The sequence below is a fragment of the Scleropages formosus genome, chromosome 17 (genome assembly GCF_900964775.1).
Source record: "Scleropages formosus chromosome 17, fSclFor1.1, whole genome shotgun sequence".
NCBI lineage: Eukaryota > Metazoa > Chordata > Actinopteri > Osteoglossiformes > Osteoglossidae > Scleropages > Scleropages formosus.
The window spans coordinates 22,265,388-22,279,961 of NC_041822.1; the positions used below are offsets into that span (position 1 = coordinate 22,265,388).

The following is a 14,574-nucleotide window of genomic DNA, read 5'->3' on the forward strand; positions in this document are numbered from 1 at the left end:
CCCTCAGTTACTGTAGTAAAATTACCCACCTGCATAAATGGGTAAATAATTCTAAGTTGCTTTGGGGAAAAGTGTCAGCTAAATAAGTAAATGTAACATGTACCTTGAACCGGCAACCTTCAGGTGACGAGTCTTCTTTTCCACTCATTCCTGCCTATGTTTGTCTTTAGGAACTGCTTTCGCGGAGATGCAGGGAAAGTGCCATTCTTCCCCGTGCCGGAACGGAGGAACGTGCGAGAGCCAGGGGTTGGACTATGTCTGCCACTGTCCCTCTGGTTACCAGGGGAGGGACTGCGGGACCCCGAACCCCTACTGCGTGGACGAGCCCTGCCTCAATAACGGCACCTGCTACGCCAACGGAGGCGGCTACTCCTGTGCGTGCCTCCCGGGCTTCCAGGGGCCCCGGTGCGAGGAGGACCTGGACGAGTGTGTGTCACAGCCGTGTCGCAACGGTGCCATCTGTGTGGATGACGCGGGCGCCTACCGCTGCTTCTGCGTGCCGGGCTTCCAGGGCTACAACTGCGAAATCGATATTGACGAGTGTGCGTCGCGGCCCTGTGAGAACAACGGCACCTGCGTCAACGGGAAGGACCGCTATGTGTGCGAATGCATGCTGGGATATACCGGTGAGTGGCTGCCGCTCCCCCCTGAACTGTCATAACCAAGTCACATCCATTCATTTATTGATCCATTGATTAATTGATTGATTGATCCATCCATCCATCCATCCATCCATCCATCCATCTATTTATTCATTGATTCATCAGTCTATTAATTCATTGATCAGTCTATTGATTGATCCATTAATTCATCCATCAAGCCATCAATTGATTGATCAATTGATCAATTCATCCACCCATCCATTTATTTAGTCATTGATTGTTCAATTGATTGATCGATGATCCATCCATCCATCCATCTGTCCATCCATCCATCCATCCATCCATCCATCACCCCAATGATGAATGTGCATCCAAAAATTTTTCCATTTAATTTACATTGACACATTTTACCAAAAAGATGTATATTTCAAAGTAAGCATAAGTGCATCAACAACAGATGAGGAACCTTAAACACAGACAAAGGATTTTTGTGTGTCTGATGCCACCATGTTGCTGGTTCACATCCCTCAAGAAGCTGCCTATAGAGGTTCAAACATCAGATACATAGATAATCATAGCAGATGATGTTCGACTCATGTATGTAGCTGTTGGGAGATCAGGAGAGAAACGGGTCTAAAAGAGATGGGTTAGAGACCCTTCTTGAAAGGGATTCAGCAGCTCCGAGGAACAGAGGGAGCTCATTCTGCAACATCGGGGCCAAAACTGAGAACTTTTGATTATGGACTACTGGTGAGTTGGACCACCAAGCAGCACCCTTACTGGCACTAGACCAATTCCCGTTGTCTTAACACAGTAAAACCTCCAGGTGATAAAAAATGGAACGATGAGGAACGTAACACTTGAGCTCCAGTGTTTTTTCCTGTCACTTACGATGTCTGCGGTATCTCAAGCGCTTCGGTTCTTATCTGTAGAGCGGAGGAATTCGCCAGGGAAACATTCCTGGATCAGTGTATCTCGAGAGCCCAGTAATGACCACTGAGCCCTGAGAGATTCTACTCAGGGGATTAAGGGCACTTCAGTGCAAGGTGTTTTACACTCCATAGGCGCCTCGGTCAGACATACCATAGTACAGCCTTGTAGCACGTCTTCATTGCCAAGCAAACAATATTAAGCTCTTTGTGGGTCCCGTATGCTCCTATTTATTAATTTCCGATCAGGATTATCTGTCTGCTGTTTTCGCTAATCAGAAGTTTCATCCATCGACTCGGCTCATCAAGTCGCCTACATTACGTGCGCTTTTACATTTATTAATCAACCTGACACTTCTCCAAAGCGACTTACAATGATTTCCCATACAGCTGTGGGTTATTTTTACCGCATATCCCACATCTATACTCTCAAAAGTCGTGCAGTAGTTAGTGAGTACAATTACAGTGATTACAGCTGCAATGTGTGTGTGCAGCTACTGTGATTTAATGTGTGTGAAAGGAATCAGTGTGAAACAGTTGAGTAATTGGAATAAACATGTGGGGACTGTAAATAAATCATAACTTGTAATAATGTCACTGTAGTTTCATTCTTTGCTTGATACATGTAGGTAGTGTTGTGGTTAAAGCTGTTGTTTTCAGACTGACTGTTATAGGTTCAAGTCCTTTCTCCTCCATGGTGTTCCTCATTAAGCAGTATACTTGGCCTGGTAAAAATTACCCTGCTGTCTGGAAGCTTTAGTGTTTTTATTTTACTATACAAACTTGTTTTTACTGGGGGAAAGCTGTCAGCTGGATGAATCTATAACAAACCCCAAAGAGTGTGTGGCCACCTGTTCAGTGCTGTACTGGGCCAGCTGGTCGTGAAGTGATTCAAGCTGCTTCCTTTCAGCCCAAAGGTTGTAGGTTCTATTCTCACCTGTGTTGCTTGTGCACTTGAACAAGGTACTTATCCCGAAATTACCTGAGTGAGTAAATTGTAAGTCTTTTTGGATAAAAGCCTCACATAAGTGTAAGGTCAGTGTACTTATTGTAAGTGTATTTCACATGGGGCCCCCAAGCAAATTACTATTTACATGTCAGTGATTTTCTTTTCTTTTCTTTTCAAATTTTGTCCAAAATGTCAAATCAAGTTGAGAAAATTGTGAAAATCATTTATTCATGTAGCGTTCATCAGGTGCAAAAAAAGTGAACCCCGAGCTGAAACCAAGCAGGTTGAGTCAGGTGTGTAAACCATGATTTTTCATTCATTTTATGAGTTTATTTTAATATTTCATTCAGTAATAATGGTCATCCCTACAGGGGTCACACACTGTCAGTCATCACTGTATCTCCCATCGATTTCATTCATCGGGGACCCTTATATGCTTTTATTCATCGACCACGCAGATTTATTTAATATTGGGGGTTCAAACTATTCTGTTAAAGGTCCCGGAATTTCTTGCTACGCCTCTGTTTGCAGGTGACTCTTTACCCCCCCAGCCGAGGTTACTGCTGCAGTCCTTCTTCCCATAATGCAACACCATCCATTGTATTTAAACCAGTGATAAGTAGTTTAAAGTCATTGTTTTCATTGGGCTATTGGCGGCCAGTGGGAGGAGGTGTAAAAAAAAATGTTTACCCCCCCTTTCAATGATCACAGTGACTGCACTACTGCTTATAAAGGTTAATATCACTGCCCAGCTGTGCACATCTGTGTGGGGTCCAGAGACAAGAGACAACATGTGGTTCTGAGATGCATGATGTCACATTTACTGCATTGACCTTTTCCCAAGTCGAGGGGGATTGGTTTACTAAGTTACTTAAGATGATTTACTCATTTCTACAGCAGGGTAATTTTTACTGTGGCAGTTCAGAGTAAGTACCTTGATCAATGGCATTACAGCAGGAGCAACATACCTTTAATCACCACACCGCCCATTTGGAGAAACTAAAGAATATATTACATTATATTTACTTATTTAGCAGACACCCTTCTCCAAAGCAACTTCCAATGAACTCTATGTGGTGTTATCAGCCCACACACCTTATTCACCAAGGTGACTTACACTGCTAGATACACTACTGACACTGGGTCACTCATCCACATTAGTGGAACACACTCCCTCTGTCACTTACACACTATGGGGAACCCAAACAGCATGTCTTTAGACTGTGAGAGGAAACCAGAGCACCCGGAGGAAACCCACGCAGACACAGGGAGAACATCCAAACTCACACACATACACAGGGCATATTCTTTGGTTTGGTACATATATGTATGTGTATATATTTATATAGCGTTTTAATTTTTTTTTTTAAATTAAGAATAGTTTTTTTGTGTTGGGGGGCGTGATGGCACAGTGGGTTTGACCGAGTCCTGCTCTCCGGTGGGTCTGGGGTTCGAGTCCCGCTTGGGGTGCCTTGTGACGGACTGGAGTCCCGTCCCGGGTGTGTCCCCTTCCCCTCGGCCTTACGCCCTGTGTTGCCGGGTTAGGCTCCGGCTCCCCGCAACTCCGTCTGGGACAAGCGGTTTCAGATGATGTGTGATGTGGTTTTTTTGTTAGATGAAGAAGCATTAATACTGTTAGTAGTTTTGTTTTGGGGGATACAGGCGAGGTGTTGCAATGGGTTCACTGGTCAGTTTGGGGAAGGAAGGGAGGTATAAACATGAAGTTCACTCCCAGGGGAGGTTTCAGTGTAAAAACTTGAATGACCCCTTTTCTGATGACTCAAGCGCAGTGTTATCTGGGATTCAGCCCTCTGCTGCTGAAGGAGACCTTTATATAGTGCGTGATGAGCGATGAGGCCCACGTTGAGTCATCTCTGCGAGGAACACACACGCTGACAGTCCTCACCGCCCTTCATCACAGATTCCAAACATGCGGTTCAGAAACGTTCCCTTGAAGGAAAGACCGACTGATATGCGGATCTGCTCTTGCTCCACTTTTCAGCTTAATAAATCACAGCGCTCCAGTGGTCCCGGGGGGGTCGGGGTCCTGAAGGGGTCTGCGGGACACAAGGGCCCCAAATCGATGTGCGACATTCCCCAAAATGTGGAACATGAGTCTCCTTTGGTCTTTTGGGCTCAGCAGTTTTGTTACAGCTCCTCGGTTTCTTTGGTCTGACACCCCTTTATTCTGCTTCTCTGCATTTCACTGTGTCACATAGATATATACGACTGTGACCAGTATAACGCATTAGTGTCATAGCATTAGTGTCACATCCCACCTCTTGTGCCAGTACCTGTTTGATTTAAGGACTTACCCTTATTTATTATAAAGGTCACTGGCAGCAGATGAAAGGGTAGTGGTTAGGGCTGCTGCATTTGACTCGAGAGGTTATAGGTTCCAATCCCACCCTTCCCTGTAGTACCCTGGCGCAGGGACGTTATCTTCAGTTACTCCATTACAATTTAGCCACTTCTGTGTATGTGTAAATAATTATAATTGTAAGTAGCTTAACATTATCAGTTGCTTTTGGAATAAAGCATCAGCTAAATGAATAAAAGTAAATTTACTCTAGTGAAATTTTCCTGCTGGATTCATAATTGTAAGTCTCTTTGGAGTAAAATGTCAGTAAAAGAGGTAAATTTCAGTTGGAACCCATCAGGACTGAAAGATGTTTTTACGCTTGTTTAAGGGGAAAACTGCGAGGTGGAAATAGATGAGTGCGAATCCCAGCCCTGCCAGAACGGGGCCACCTGCCACGACCTGGTGGGCCGGCACACCTGCGACTGCCTCCCGGGGTTCGAGGGTCTCGGCTGCGAGGTGAACATTGACGAGTGCGCCAGCCAGCCCTGCCTCAACGGGGGCACCTGCAACGACTTGGTGGACAGGTGGGAGCTCCAGGGCTGACGTCGAACAGGAGAATGAGTTCACCATAGGAGCCTGAGCGGCTGGTGGCCCTTAGCAAAGGCTGAAGGCGTCACGGAGGGCGTGTGCTAAGCCAACGCAGGTCAAAGGTCAAATCCAACATAAAATCCGTCTTTACTGTAATATGCAACCGGGATTTCAGTTGTGCTGGAAGTGCTTAAGGATTTCTTTGTTTGTAATCAACTGCTAAATGTCACCAGATAATAGCATTTAGTGATGCTTAGCTCGATTTACTGTGTTAATACTTACATTTAAATTATACTAATACTTATTCACGAATTACCAGGAAATATGTTTCCCTCCCAGAGGGAAAACAAGGTCGAGTGAAAAAACCAACTGAAGAAGAAAATACATGTAGTGTTAACAAGGATAATGAGGGAGGACTAACACATCCTGGATGTTGTGCAGCTACGACTGCAACTGCAGGGACACTGGATTCACCGGCCTGACCTGCGGGGAGGAAATCCTGGAGTGCAATTCGAACCCCTGCCAGAATAACGCCACCTGTCAGGAGGAGATCAACCGCTACACCTGCATTTGCTGGAACGGTACTCCCGACCCTTCCTCGCATTGCACAGTTTTTTGTCATTTTTCGTTGCAGTTCTGATGGCGAGGGATCGTCTCGTGGACAGCATGGGTACCGACCTTTCCCACGCCTGCGTGAAATAAAAAAGTGGAGCTTGGAAGTTTATTTCGTTCCTGCTGAGGATCGCATTTTTAGGATAATGTGTTTTTATAGACATTGCATGAATTAAAACTGGAACTCTGAGCTGGGCAATGAAGGTCAGAACTCGGAGTGTTAGTGCTGCCTTCTAGTGGCAGAGGGAGGGAAGAACATGTAGCCACAATATGATATACGTGCTTCACATACCGTTGAGCCGCTTATTAGGCCAGGCTGCACTGTAAGACATTTTTACCCCACAGACACACTGGTCGAGCTGCAGGGGCATGCATTTCAATCTTAAACTGAACGTTACAAAAAAAGCAGTTCCTGTAAAAAAAGCTATTTTCACTAGGGTACGTCAAAAAGTATCCACAAAAATGTACAGTATTTTTTATAAATATATATTTATTGTGGATACCTGTCCACTTACTCTTGCATATTTTTCTTTACATTTTTTGCATTTATGTTTGTAAAAGGTGTCTTGGAAGAAAATACTGTGCTCTTGTACAGTCTAGTAGCCGAGGTTCCAGCCCAATAAGTGAGATAGACTGATCCTCTTAAAGTGACAGTAAACCCTTAATTTGAATTATAATTAGAAAAAAAAGGAACTCCTTAAAATACTGTAGAGCACTCAGTTTTTAGGAACACTTGATGGCGATTACAAGTTCATACAATGTTTTCTACAGTGCAGTACTCTGTGTTTTGTGTTTTTTCCTCCAGGTAGAAGAAACACACAAATACAGTAAATGACACTTACTGTTACATCAGTAATATAACTAACAAAAAAGAATGGGCTAAATTAAATAAACATAGCAATTATTAGATAGTAGAGAAATATAAAATGTACTTGATGAAGCGGTTCACCCATGCTGTCCACGTCCGCAGGGCATCGCTTCACCTTGTTACTCGTGTCACTGTGGATTTATAGGACACAACTCTATTCCTTTTATATTTCCTCCATTCGTTCATCTAAAAAATTTTTAAAAATGGACCAAAGATGAGATTCCCCTGCAGAAATAAGAAAAAAAAGAGCAGGTCTAGATGCCTTTCAACCCTTTAACAACGTCACATGCATCCTGCACATTGTTTTTGGTTCAGACTGGTACGTTTGACTGGGGTGGGGGGCGGATTGTTATGAGGGTAGGAGCAGATACTCTGGACTCTTCCCCTTGGCAAATAAACTTTAATAACTTTAGCAACAAGAAACATTGTACTAGAAATGTTCACATGAGACCAGAATATTGACCAGTATAGACCGTTAATTCTGTTCCCATGACAACATGTGGTCCACTAATGGTAATGAAATAGTTTGAAATAATTTGAAATAATTCGAAAACATCTCCAGGCAAACCATGCTGTACTGTCCTACGTGGTACCAATGTGTTTCGCAGGTTGGGAGAGTGTGTGTCTGTATATGTGTGTGTGTGGGAGGTTTTATCATTTGCTGTGGCCCAGGTGCTCTTTTCCAGAGAGACAAGTAGGTGTTGTTGCTCCGGGGGTTCTGACAACTCTGCGTGTGCCTCAGGGTTCGAGGGCGAGCACTGCGAGGTCGACGTGGACGAGTGCGCGGCGCGGCCCTGCAGGAACGGCGGCAGGTGCCTGCAGAAGTCGGACGTCTCCGCCTACGGAGACCCCACGGATTTCAACTATGCGAACGCGGCCGGTTACCTGTGCGTCTGCCCACCTGGATTCACAGGTGAGACCCGAGAGCCGCTCTCTTCTCATACATCTATCCCACGATTCCCTGTTCCCCCGAACCTCTCATTGTACGCCGAACATCATCTGCATGATATTGAGCTCCAGTTATATGAGCTTTTGTGGGAGCAGGACATCAGGTAACGTTGCTGAGACATTGAGCTGCGACCTGAAGGTTGCTGTTTTGAATCCCTGGAGGAAGCCTGCTGTTGTACCCTTGAAAGTGGCACTTATGTTTTGCTGTGCGAACTGGGTAAACAGCAGGTCACGTGAAACTGGCTGTGTTGCCGGACAGCACGGCAGGTAGTGCATCTGCCTACCACCTCCTGGACTGTGGGTTTGAACCCCGCTCAGTCTGTTTGTAGTTTGCACGTTCTACCAGCGTTTCTGGGTGTTTCTGCCAGGTGCTCTGGTTTCTTCCCACAGTCCAAAGGTGAACTGATGACTCTAAACTGCCGGGTGTGTGTATATATGTGTGAGAACGCCCGCTGGTGAACTGGTGCCCCATCCAGGATACACCCTGCCTCACACCCTGTGTTTCCAAGACAGACACTGGACAAGCAGTTATTGATGATTGATGGATGTATGGATAGAGTAGAAAATAAGAGATTAAAATAGCGGTGTAAAAGTAATGGTTACCTGTTGCCAGGGGAAACGTGTTCGGAGGATGTGGACGACTGCAAGTACCTGCCCTGTCGGAATGGGGGCACCTGCAAGGACCAGACCAATGCGTACCAGTGCCTGTGCCTACCTGGCTTCACAGGTGAGAGCTAGTGTGTATCTGTGCGTGTGGAAGGAAACTGCTTGACACAGATTAGTCTGTTTCCTCAGTGTTCAAAAGCAATGAATTAACACCTGATCCTAATCGTTCAGGTGTCCTTCCTTGCCCACTGGGTAAAACGTGTGTAAATATAGTAAACATCTCATTATGGGAAATTAATCTCACAGGGGAAGTCAGGGGGAAAATGGTGGGGGCGGGTTTCTTTGGTTAATAAAAAAACTGCCAATGGAAATTAAAGATGAAATGAGTGTGTTTCTTTCGCCTGTGTGACGATCCAAGCGGTTTGGCTGGACCATTCGGTGGGGGGGGGCGTTGGGGGCCCCCGGGCGAAGGCACAGGGAGGAGGAGACGCAGTCAGAGGAACAGCTAAGCTCCTTCACCTGCCATATGCTGCCTGTCTCGGCGAGCTGCAGTCAGGGGCCGCGATCAGGTTTGCCTGTGGAGTCGCAGATTAGGCAACAAGCTCCTTACCGCGTTTAACTAGAGTAAACACAGAGTCAGGGCTTTTTTTTAATTAACCGGTCATCCTGGCTTGCTGCCGTGTCGTTCGCTGGAAGGGCTGCGCGTGGGCATTTCGTGGAAGAAAAACGGTGGGCGATATCTGCGTTTCTTCTGCACACGTGTGTGTGTGTGTGTGTGTGTGTGTGTGTGTGTACATGCGTGGGTGATGTGAAGCAGAAGCGCAATATCATTGGCACTCTTGGGCTTACAAGCAGATGAAACCCACCCCCCCATTTTAGAGGCCCCACCCTTCACACCCCCCTCACCCCACCCCACCCCATCCCACTGAATCCCCACGAACCGTGTCTGAAGTAAACACGGAGTGGCCTGCGGGAGGCTGGCACCGCTAGCCGTCCGTTGTGTGGGACCACGGGTGAACATTCCTGCTGTCAGCGCTGACGGAGGCCAGCTGGGAGGTGGGGGTGTGGGGGGGTGTGGGAGGATTACAGCTCAGTCAGGGGTGTGGGGGGGGGCAGCAGCGCAGGGTGGGCCGGACTCCTCTCTAATGCGACTGGCACCGAGGAAGAGGGGTGGGGCGTGCTCCAGAGAGAGCCCCCCACACTTCCCCTTGTACCCTGACCGCACGACTCGGAGCCGAAGGGCCATGGGGATTCTGGTTCTGGAGCTCGTCTTGCTGGGACTCACAGCACTGACAGGTAACTGCACCCCTTTCCTACCCCCCAGGAGTGGCGATCAGGGGCTGAGGCCCAAGGTGGGAGGTGGGGGTGGGGGTGGGGGTGGGGAGGGGCATTCCAACTGCCCAACTGAAATATGCAGGCAACGGCACCGCTTAAAAAGCCCCGGAGAAAAGCAAGTAGGAGGTATGAACATACCCAGCGTGTGTGTGTGTGTGTGTGTGTGTGTGTGTGTGTGTGTGTGTGTTACTGGTTATGATAACATATCTTCTCCTTGGATTACACAGATTACGATACACACTTTTGGAAATCCAATTATTTTGCTGCAAGCCTGAGGTTTTGCTGCTTTTTGAATAATAATTATGTTCCTATAATACTGAATAACTGTAACCTGTGTCCTGATGTGGAGCAGTGATGGACGTACACATGCGTTCACTAACGCACTGTGTGAAATCCTCCAAAGCCTGTTAACTGGATGGTTTATTAGCTTCAGGACTTGAATGCGTCCATCTGGTGACATAATGCACACCCCGGAGTCTGTCTGGTTCTGTGTGTGTGTGTGTGTGTGTGTGTGTGTGTGTGTGTGTGTGTGTGTGTGTGTGTGTGCACACGTTGATTCTTAGTGGAACAGCGTGCTGGTTTGGGAGGACATGTATCGTGTGTACAGGACTCTCAGCACCTGGGCTTTTTGGACAAAGGTATGAATCCAGCTCAGCCTGTGTGGATTTGCATGTTTGTGTAGCTTTCCTCAGGGTTCTCTGGTTTCCTCCCACAGTCCACAGGTGTGTTTTCTGCTTAGTTGCTGACTGTAAATTATCCACAGTGTGTTATTGAATGCATGTGTGTGTAGCTACCCTGCAGTGGACTGGCATCCTGTCCAATGTGTATCGCTGGTAGCCTAATGCTCAGTGATCCTGGGATAGGCTCCGGACCACCGCAACCCTGACAAGGACAAGCTGTTAATGAAGTTGACTTGGTGAACATTTGAAGGAGTTGTGCACAAATTCTGGACGACTCATTATGCTTCCTTGAACCCTGGAGGGGGGGCATGTCCCCCTGTCTTGTCATGTCTGTGCTCTCATGTACCCCTTTTCACTCTAAACTGGTGTTTTTGCTTTTTGTTTTACCATAATTTTGTACATTTCTGTTTTCCACAGTTACGCTGGAGACACCGTTAAGAATAAAGCTTCGTAAATATGTAAATGTAAACTGAGTAAATCTCCAAGGCGACGACTGTATCTGATGGCGTGTGCATTTGCAGGTGTGGACTGCGAGGTGAATATCGACGAATGCCAGAGCGAGCCTTGCCAAAACGGCGCCCGGTGCGAGGATTCCGTCTCTGGGTACAAGTGCCGCTGCCCTGAGGCTGGACCCGGGGAGGTGCCATGGGGCGGCGACCACTGTGAAGTTCCCCTGATAGGCTGCCGTGACCACCTGTGTGAGAACGGCGCCACCTGTGCGCCCTTGCTGGTGGAGGGCCAACACAGTTACATCTGCCACTGTTCGCCGGGTTTCCACGGCAGCCACTGCAGCCATGCCACAACGTTCTCATTCTCCCGCCAGAGCTTCGTCCCCCTTCCGGCACTCAGACCCGACAGGCTGCCAGAGGTCCATCTGCGCTTTCGCACCACGCTGCCCGACGGGGTCCTGTTCTACAGAGGAGACGGGGACAGCTACCTGACCCTGGAGGTCACAGGGGGGCGTCTCCGTGCTGCGGTTGCCATTGGTAACGCAGAGATTTACCTGTCGCTCCCTGGCCTGGTGCACGACAGCGGGTGGCGTGACGTTCACCTGGTGCTGAACGGAAGCCTCCGGCTGGAACTGAGATCACCAGGCTGCGGTGTCACCAGCTGCTGGGCGGAGAACGGTAGTGCCACGCTCCACCACCTCCGTGTTCCCGCCTCCTTCTCAGAAGCCTTCGTGGGGGGCACAGAGCTGGGATACCTGGGCAACACGGCGAGTCAGGTGGGGTTTGTGGGCTGCGTGCAGGACCTGGCTATCGACTCCGTGCCGGTACTCCCGCAGTACTTCCCTGAGGGGTCCGGGGTTCAAATGGGCTGCAGCAAGACCGACTGGTGCCATTCGGAGCCGTGCTCCAACCGTGGTCGCTGCGTCGACCGGTGGACCAGCTTCTACTGCGACTGCCGGAGGCCCTTCTACGGTGACCGCTGTGAGAAAGGTAAAACCACCGCTCATTCTTCAGCTCAGAAACTGGTCCCGGTGAAGTCTTCGGGATTTTTCACGACTCCCTCTTCCTTCCTGGCAGAGCACCCATCCTGGACGTTTGGTCACGAGGACACGGTGAGCTACGCGTCCTACGACATTGGCGGGATTCCGGGAGCGCGCTTCGCGGTCTCGTTCCTCCTGCGCTCGCGGAAGAGGGACGGCTTGCTGCTTCAGCTGAGGCGAAAGGGGGCGCCGTACTTCACCATCTACCTGCAGGCCAGTGAGGTGCACATTCGGGGCCCCTCTCATGATCAAACCCTGGCCTCAATATTAGTCGCAACCGGAGAGTGGTGTCTGCTGATCATGGAAGCTCGCAATGGCTCCATAGCATTCCGGGAAGGGGAGAGGTCGGAAAGGTCGTTCACGTTCCTGGGAGTGGCGGCGGAGGCAGGAGATGTGGCGTTTGTTGGCGGCCTGCCGGAGGGAGAGGACACGGAGCCCTGGGGGGGTCACTTCAAGGGCTGCCTGCAGGACTTGCGTCTGTTCGGCGAACATCTGAAGGTGCTGAACATCACAGCGGGAGCGCGTGACCTCGAAAGTGCGGACCAGGTCTGCTCTCTCAAAGAAGCGCGCAACGTGCAGTTGGGCTGCAACAGCGACGACTCCTGCCGGCCACAGACCAATGGGGTACTTAATCCTTCCTTTACCTTGGTTTAGTAGTGTATCTTACTTTATACTAGTTGGATGGAGAATTTGTTCAATACCCGACTCCTGGTTCCTGATATCAAACTTTTGCTCTGAATCATCAAGTCCAAAAAACACATTATTTCAACTTCACTTCATTTAGCTGACACCGTTCTCCAAAGCAACTTGCGATGTTAAGCTACTTTACAATTATTTGCCTATTTATACAGCTGGGTAATTTTACTGGAGCAATTTATGTTAAGTACCTTCTTTAATGGTGCTGTAGCAGTAGGTGGGGTTCAAACCAGCAACCTTGGGAGCCCAGGAGTGCTCTATCCACAGCACTACCAGCTGATATTTTCTACACCTTGATCACACTTAGGACAAAGAGCCGCACCCCTCTGTCACCTAATTTGAGCAAATTTTCCCTTTATGACCTCCTTGATTCCAGAGGCTTCTGCAGGAACCCCCACTGATGGTAAAGCGTAGCAAAAAAATAGTAGTATCATCCCAAAAAATAAGTGAAATTATGGTATAAGAGGAATAACGGTAACACAATGCACCAAACAGTTTACGGTGGGTAACAGAAGGACGAGTAAAGACAATCTGTGGCAATGGAATTAAAAAACTCAAGACTAAAGGGTTTGTTAAGGGTTAAATTGATCAGCTGATCATGATTTTGCTTACGCCGTCTTCAGTGATGCGCCTTAAATTCAATCCCTGATTGGTGGATGGTGGGATCACGTGACCCGAAGTGACTGTTTCCCTCAAGGTGGAGCTGTGCAAGAATGGAGGCAGGTGCCGAGTGACCTGGAACGACTTCACCTGCGACTGTCCCTCCAACTTCACGGGCCGCAGGTGCGAGAGACGCGTGTGGTGCGCGAGCGACCCTTGTGCTGCAGGAAGCCGCTGCAAGGACCTCCCTGATGGATACGAGTGTAAGTTCATGGGTTTGACTGCTGGCAGCTGCGATTACTCGCAATTTCATTGGACGCTGATACTCAGCTCAAGAACAGTTTAAATTTTACTGGTGTTTTTGGAGTACCATGGTACTAGTCACGCTCTGCATACATTTCGCAGGCCTCAGCAACGCAACTTTCGAGAATGATGGCCTACAGTACAAAGCCAACGGCTCCCTGGTTGACCCAGTGACCAGGATCAGCATGGAGCTTCGAACCCGGGAGGAGAACGGAGTGATACTGCGTGCCTTCAGCGGGGCGGAATTCTTCTGCGTGGGCCTCCTCAACTCTTCCTTGTTGGTGAAGATCCGCACTGGGAACAACGTGGAGGCCCTGGCCTTCACCAGCATGCAGCCGCTGTCGGACGGTGACTGGCATCAAGTACGGGTCGCCATGGCCGACCCGCAGCAGGGCTCCTCCCGCTGGATGATGGCGGTGGACGGGGAGCGGAGCGGCATTAGCCTGGCCGCCGCCGGGGACCTCAGCTTCCTCAACGAGTCAACGGTGTACCTGGCGGAGAACTTCACGGGCTGCCTGGGAGAGGTGAGGGTGGGTGAGGTCTACCTGCCCTTCTTGAGCGACGGCGCCCCGCAGTCGGCCCGGTTCGTCCGGCAGGGCGCGGAGGAGGTCCGTCTGGGATGCACGGGTTCCCCTGTGTGCCGCCCGAACCCATGCCTCAACAACGGCACGTGTGAGGACCTCTTCGACCTCTTTGGCTGCGTCTGCGCCCCCGGCTGGGAGGGTCCGCGATGCCAGGATGACGTGGACGAATGTGCCTCCGCACCCTGCGTCCGTGGGACCTGCACAGACCTCTTGGCGGACTTTGAGTGCAAGTGTCCCCGTGGTTACGGGGGAAAGGCCTGCGAAGATGACCTGGATGACTGCCGGGGGCACAGTTGCATGAACGGGGGAAGCTGTGTGGACGGAGTGGACAGCTACACCTGTGCCTGTCCTCCCAACTTCACAGGACTGCTCTGCCAGTGAGTGCCGTGAACCCAGAGACCCACATTTCGCGAGTAACGTTTTTTCATTCATCGATTTATTATTTGCAACCACCTGCCCAGCGCTGGGTTCTGGAGGTCCAGA

The 14,574-nt window shown here is 49.2% G+C and overlaps 1 protein-coding gene across 1 annotated transcript in view; it reads left to right on the top strand.

Moving 5' to 3' along the window:
* LOC108937989 (protein crumbs homolog 2-like) overlaps positions 1-14,574 on the top strand; it is a 33,830-nt gene that overhangs the window by 13,769 nt on the left and 5,487 nt on the right. Inside the window, exons 3-11 of the mRNA XM_018758254.2 lie at positions 171-626; positions 5,171-5,366; positions 5,812-5,951; positions 7,593-7,763; positions 8,412-8,525; positions 10,941-11,858; positions 11,946-12,532; positions 13,302-13,467; positions 13,610-14,468. Of these exons, the coding sequence (XP_018613770.2) occupies positions 171-626; positions 5,171-5,366; positions 5,812-5,951; positions 7,593-7,763; positions 8,412-8,525; positions 10,941-11,858; positions 11,946-12,532; positions 13,302-13,467; positions 13,610-14,468 (3,607 nt within the window). The remainder of the gene's footprint in view (positions 1-170; positions 627-5,170; positions 5,367-5,811; positions 5,952-7,592; positions 7,764-8,411; positions 8,526-10,940; positions 11,859-11,945; positions 12,533-13,301; positions 13,468-13,609; positions 14,469-14,574) is intronic.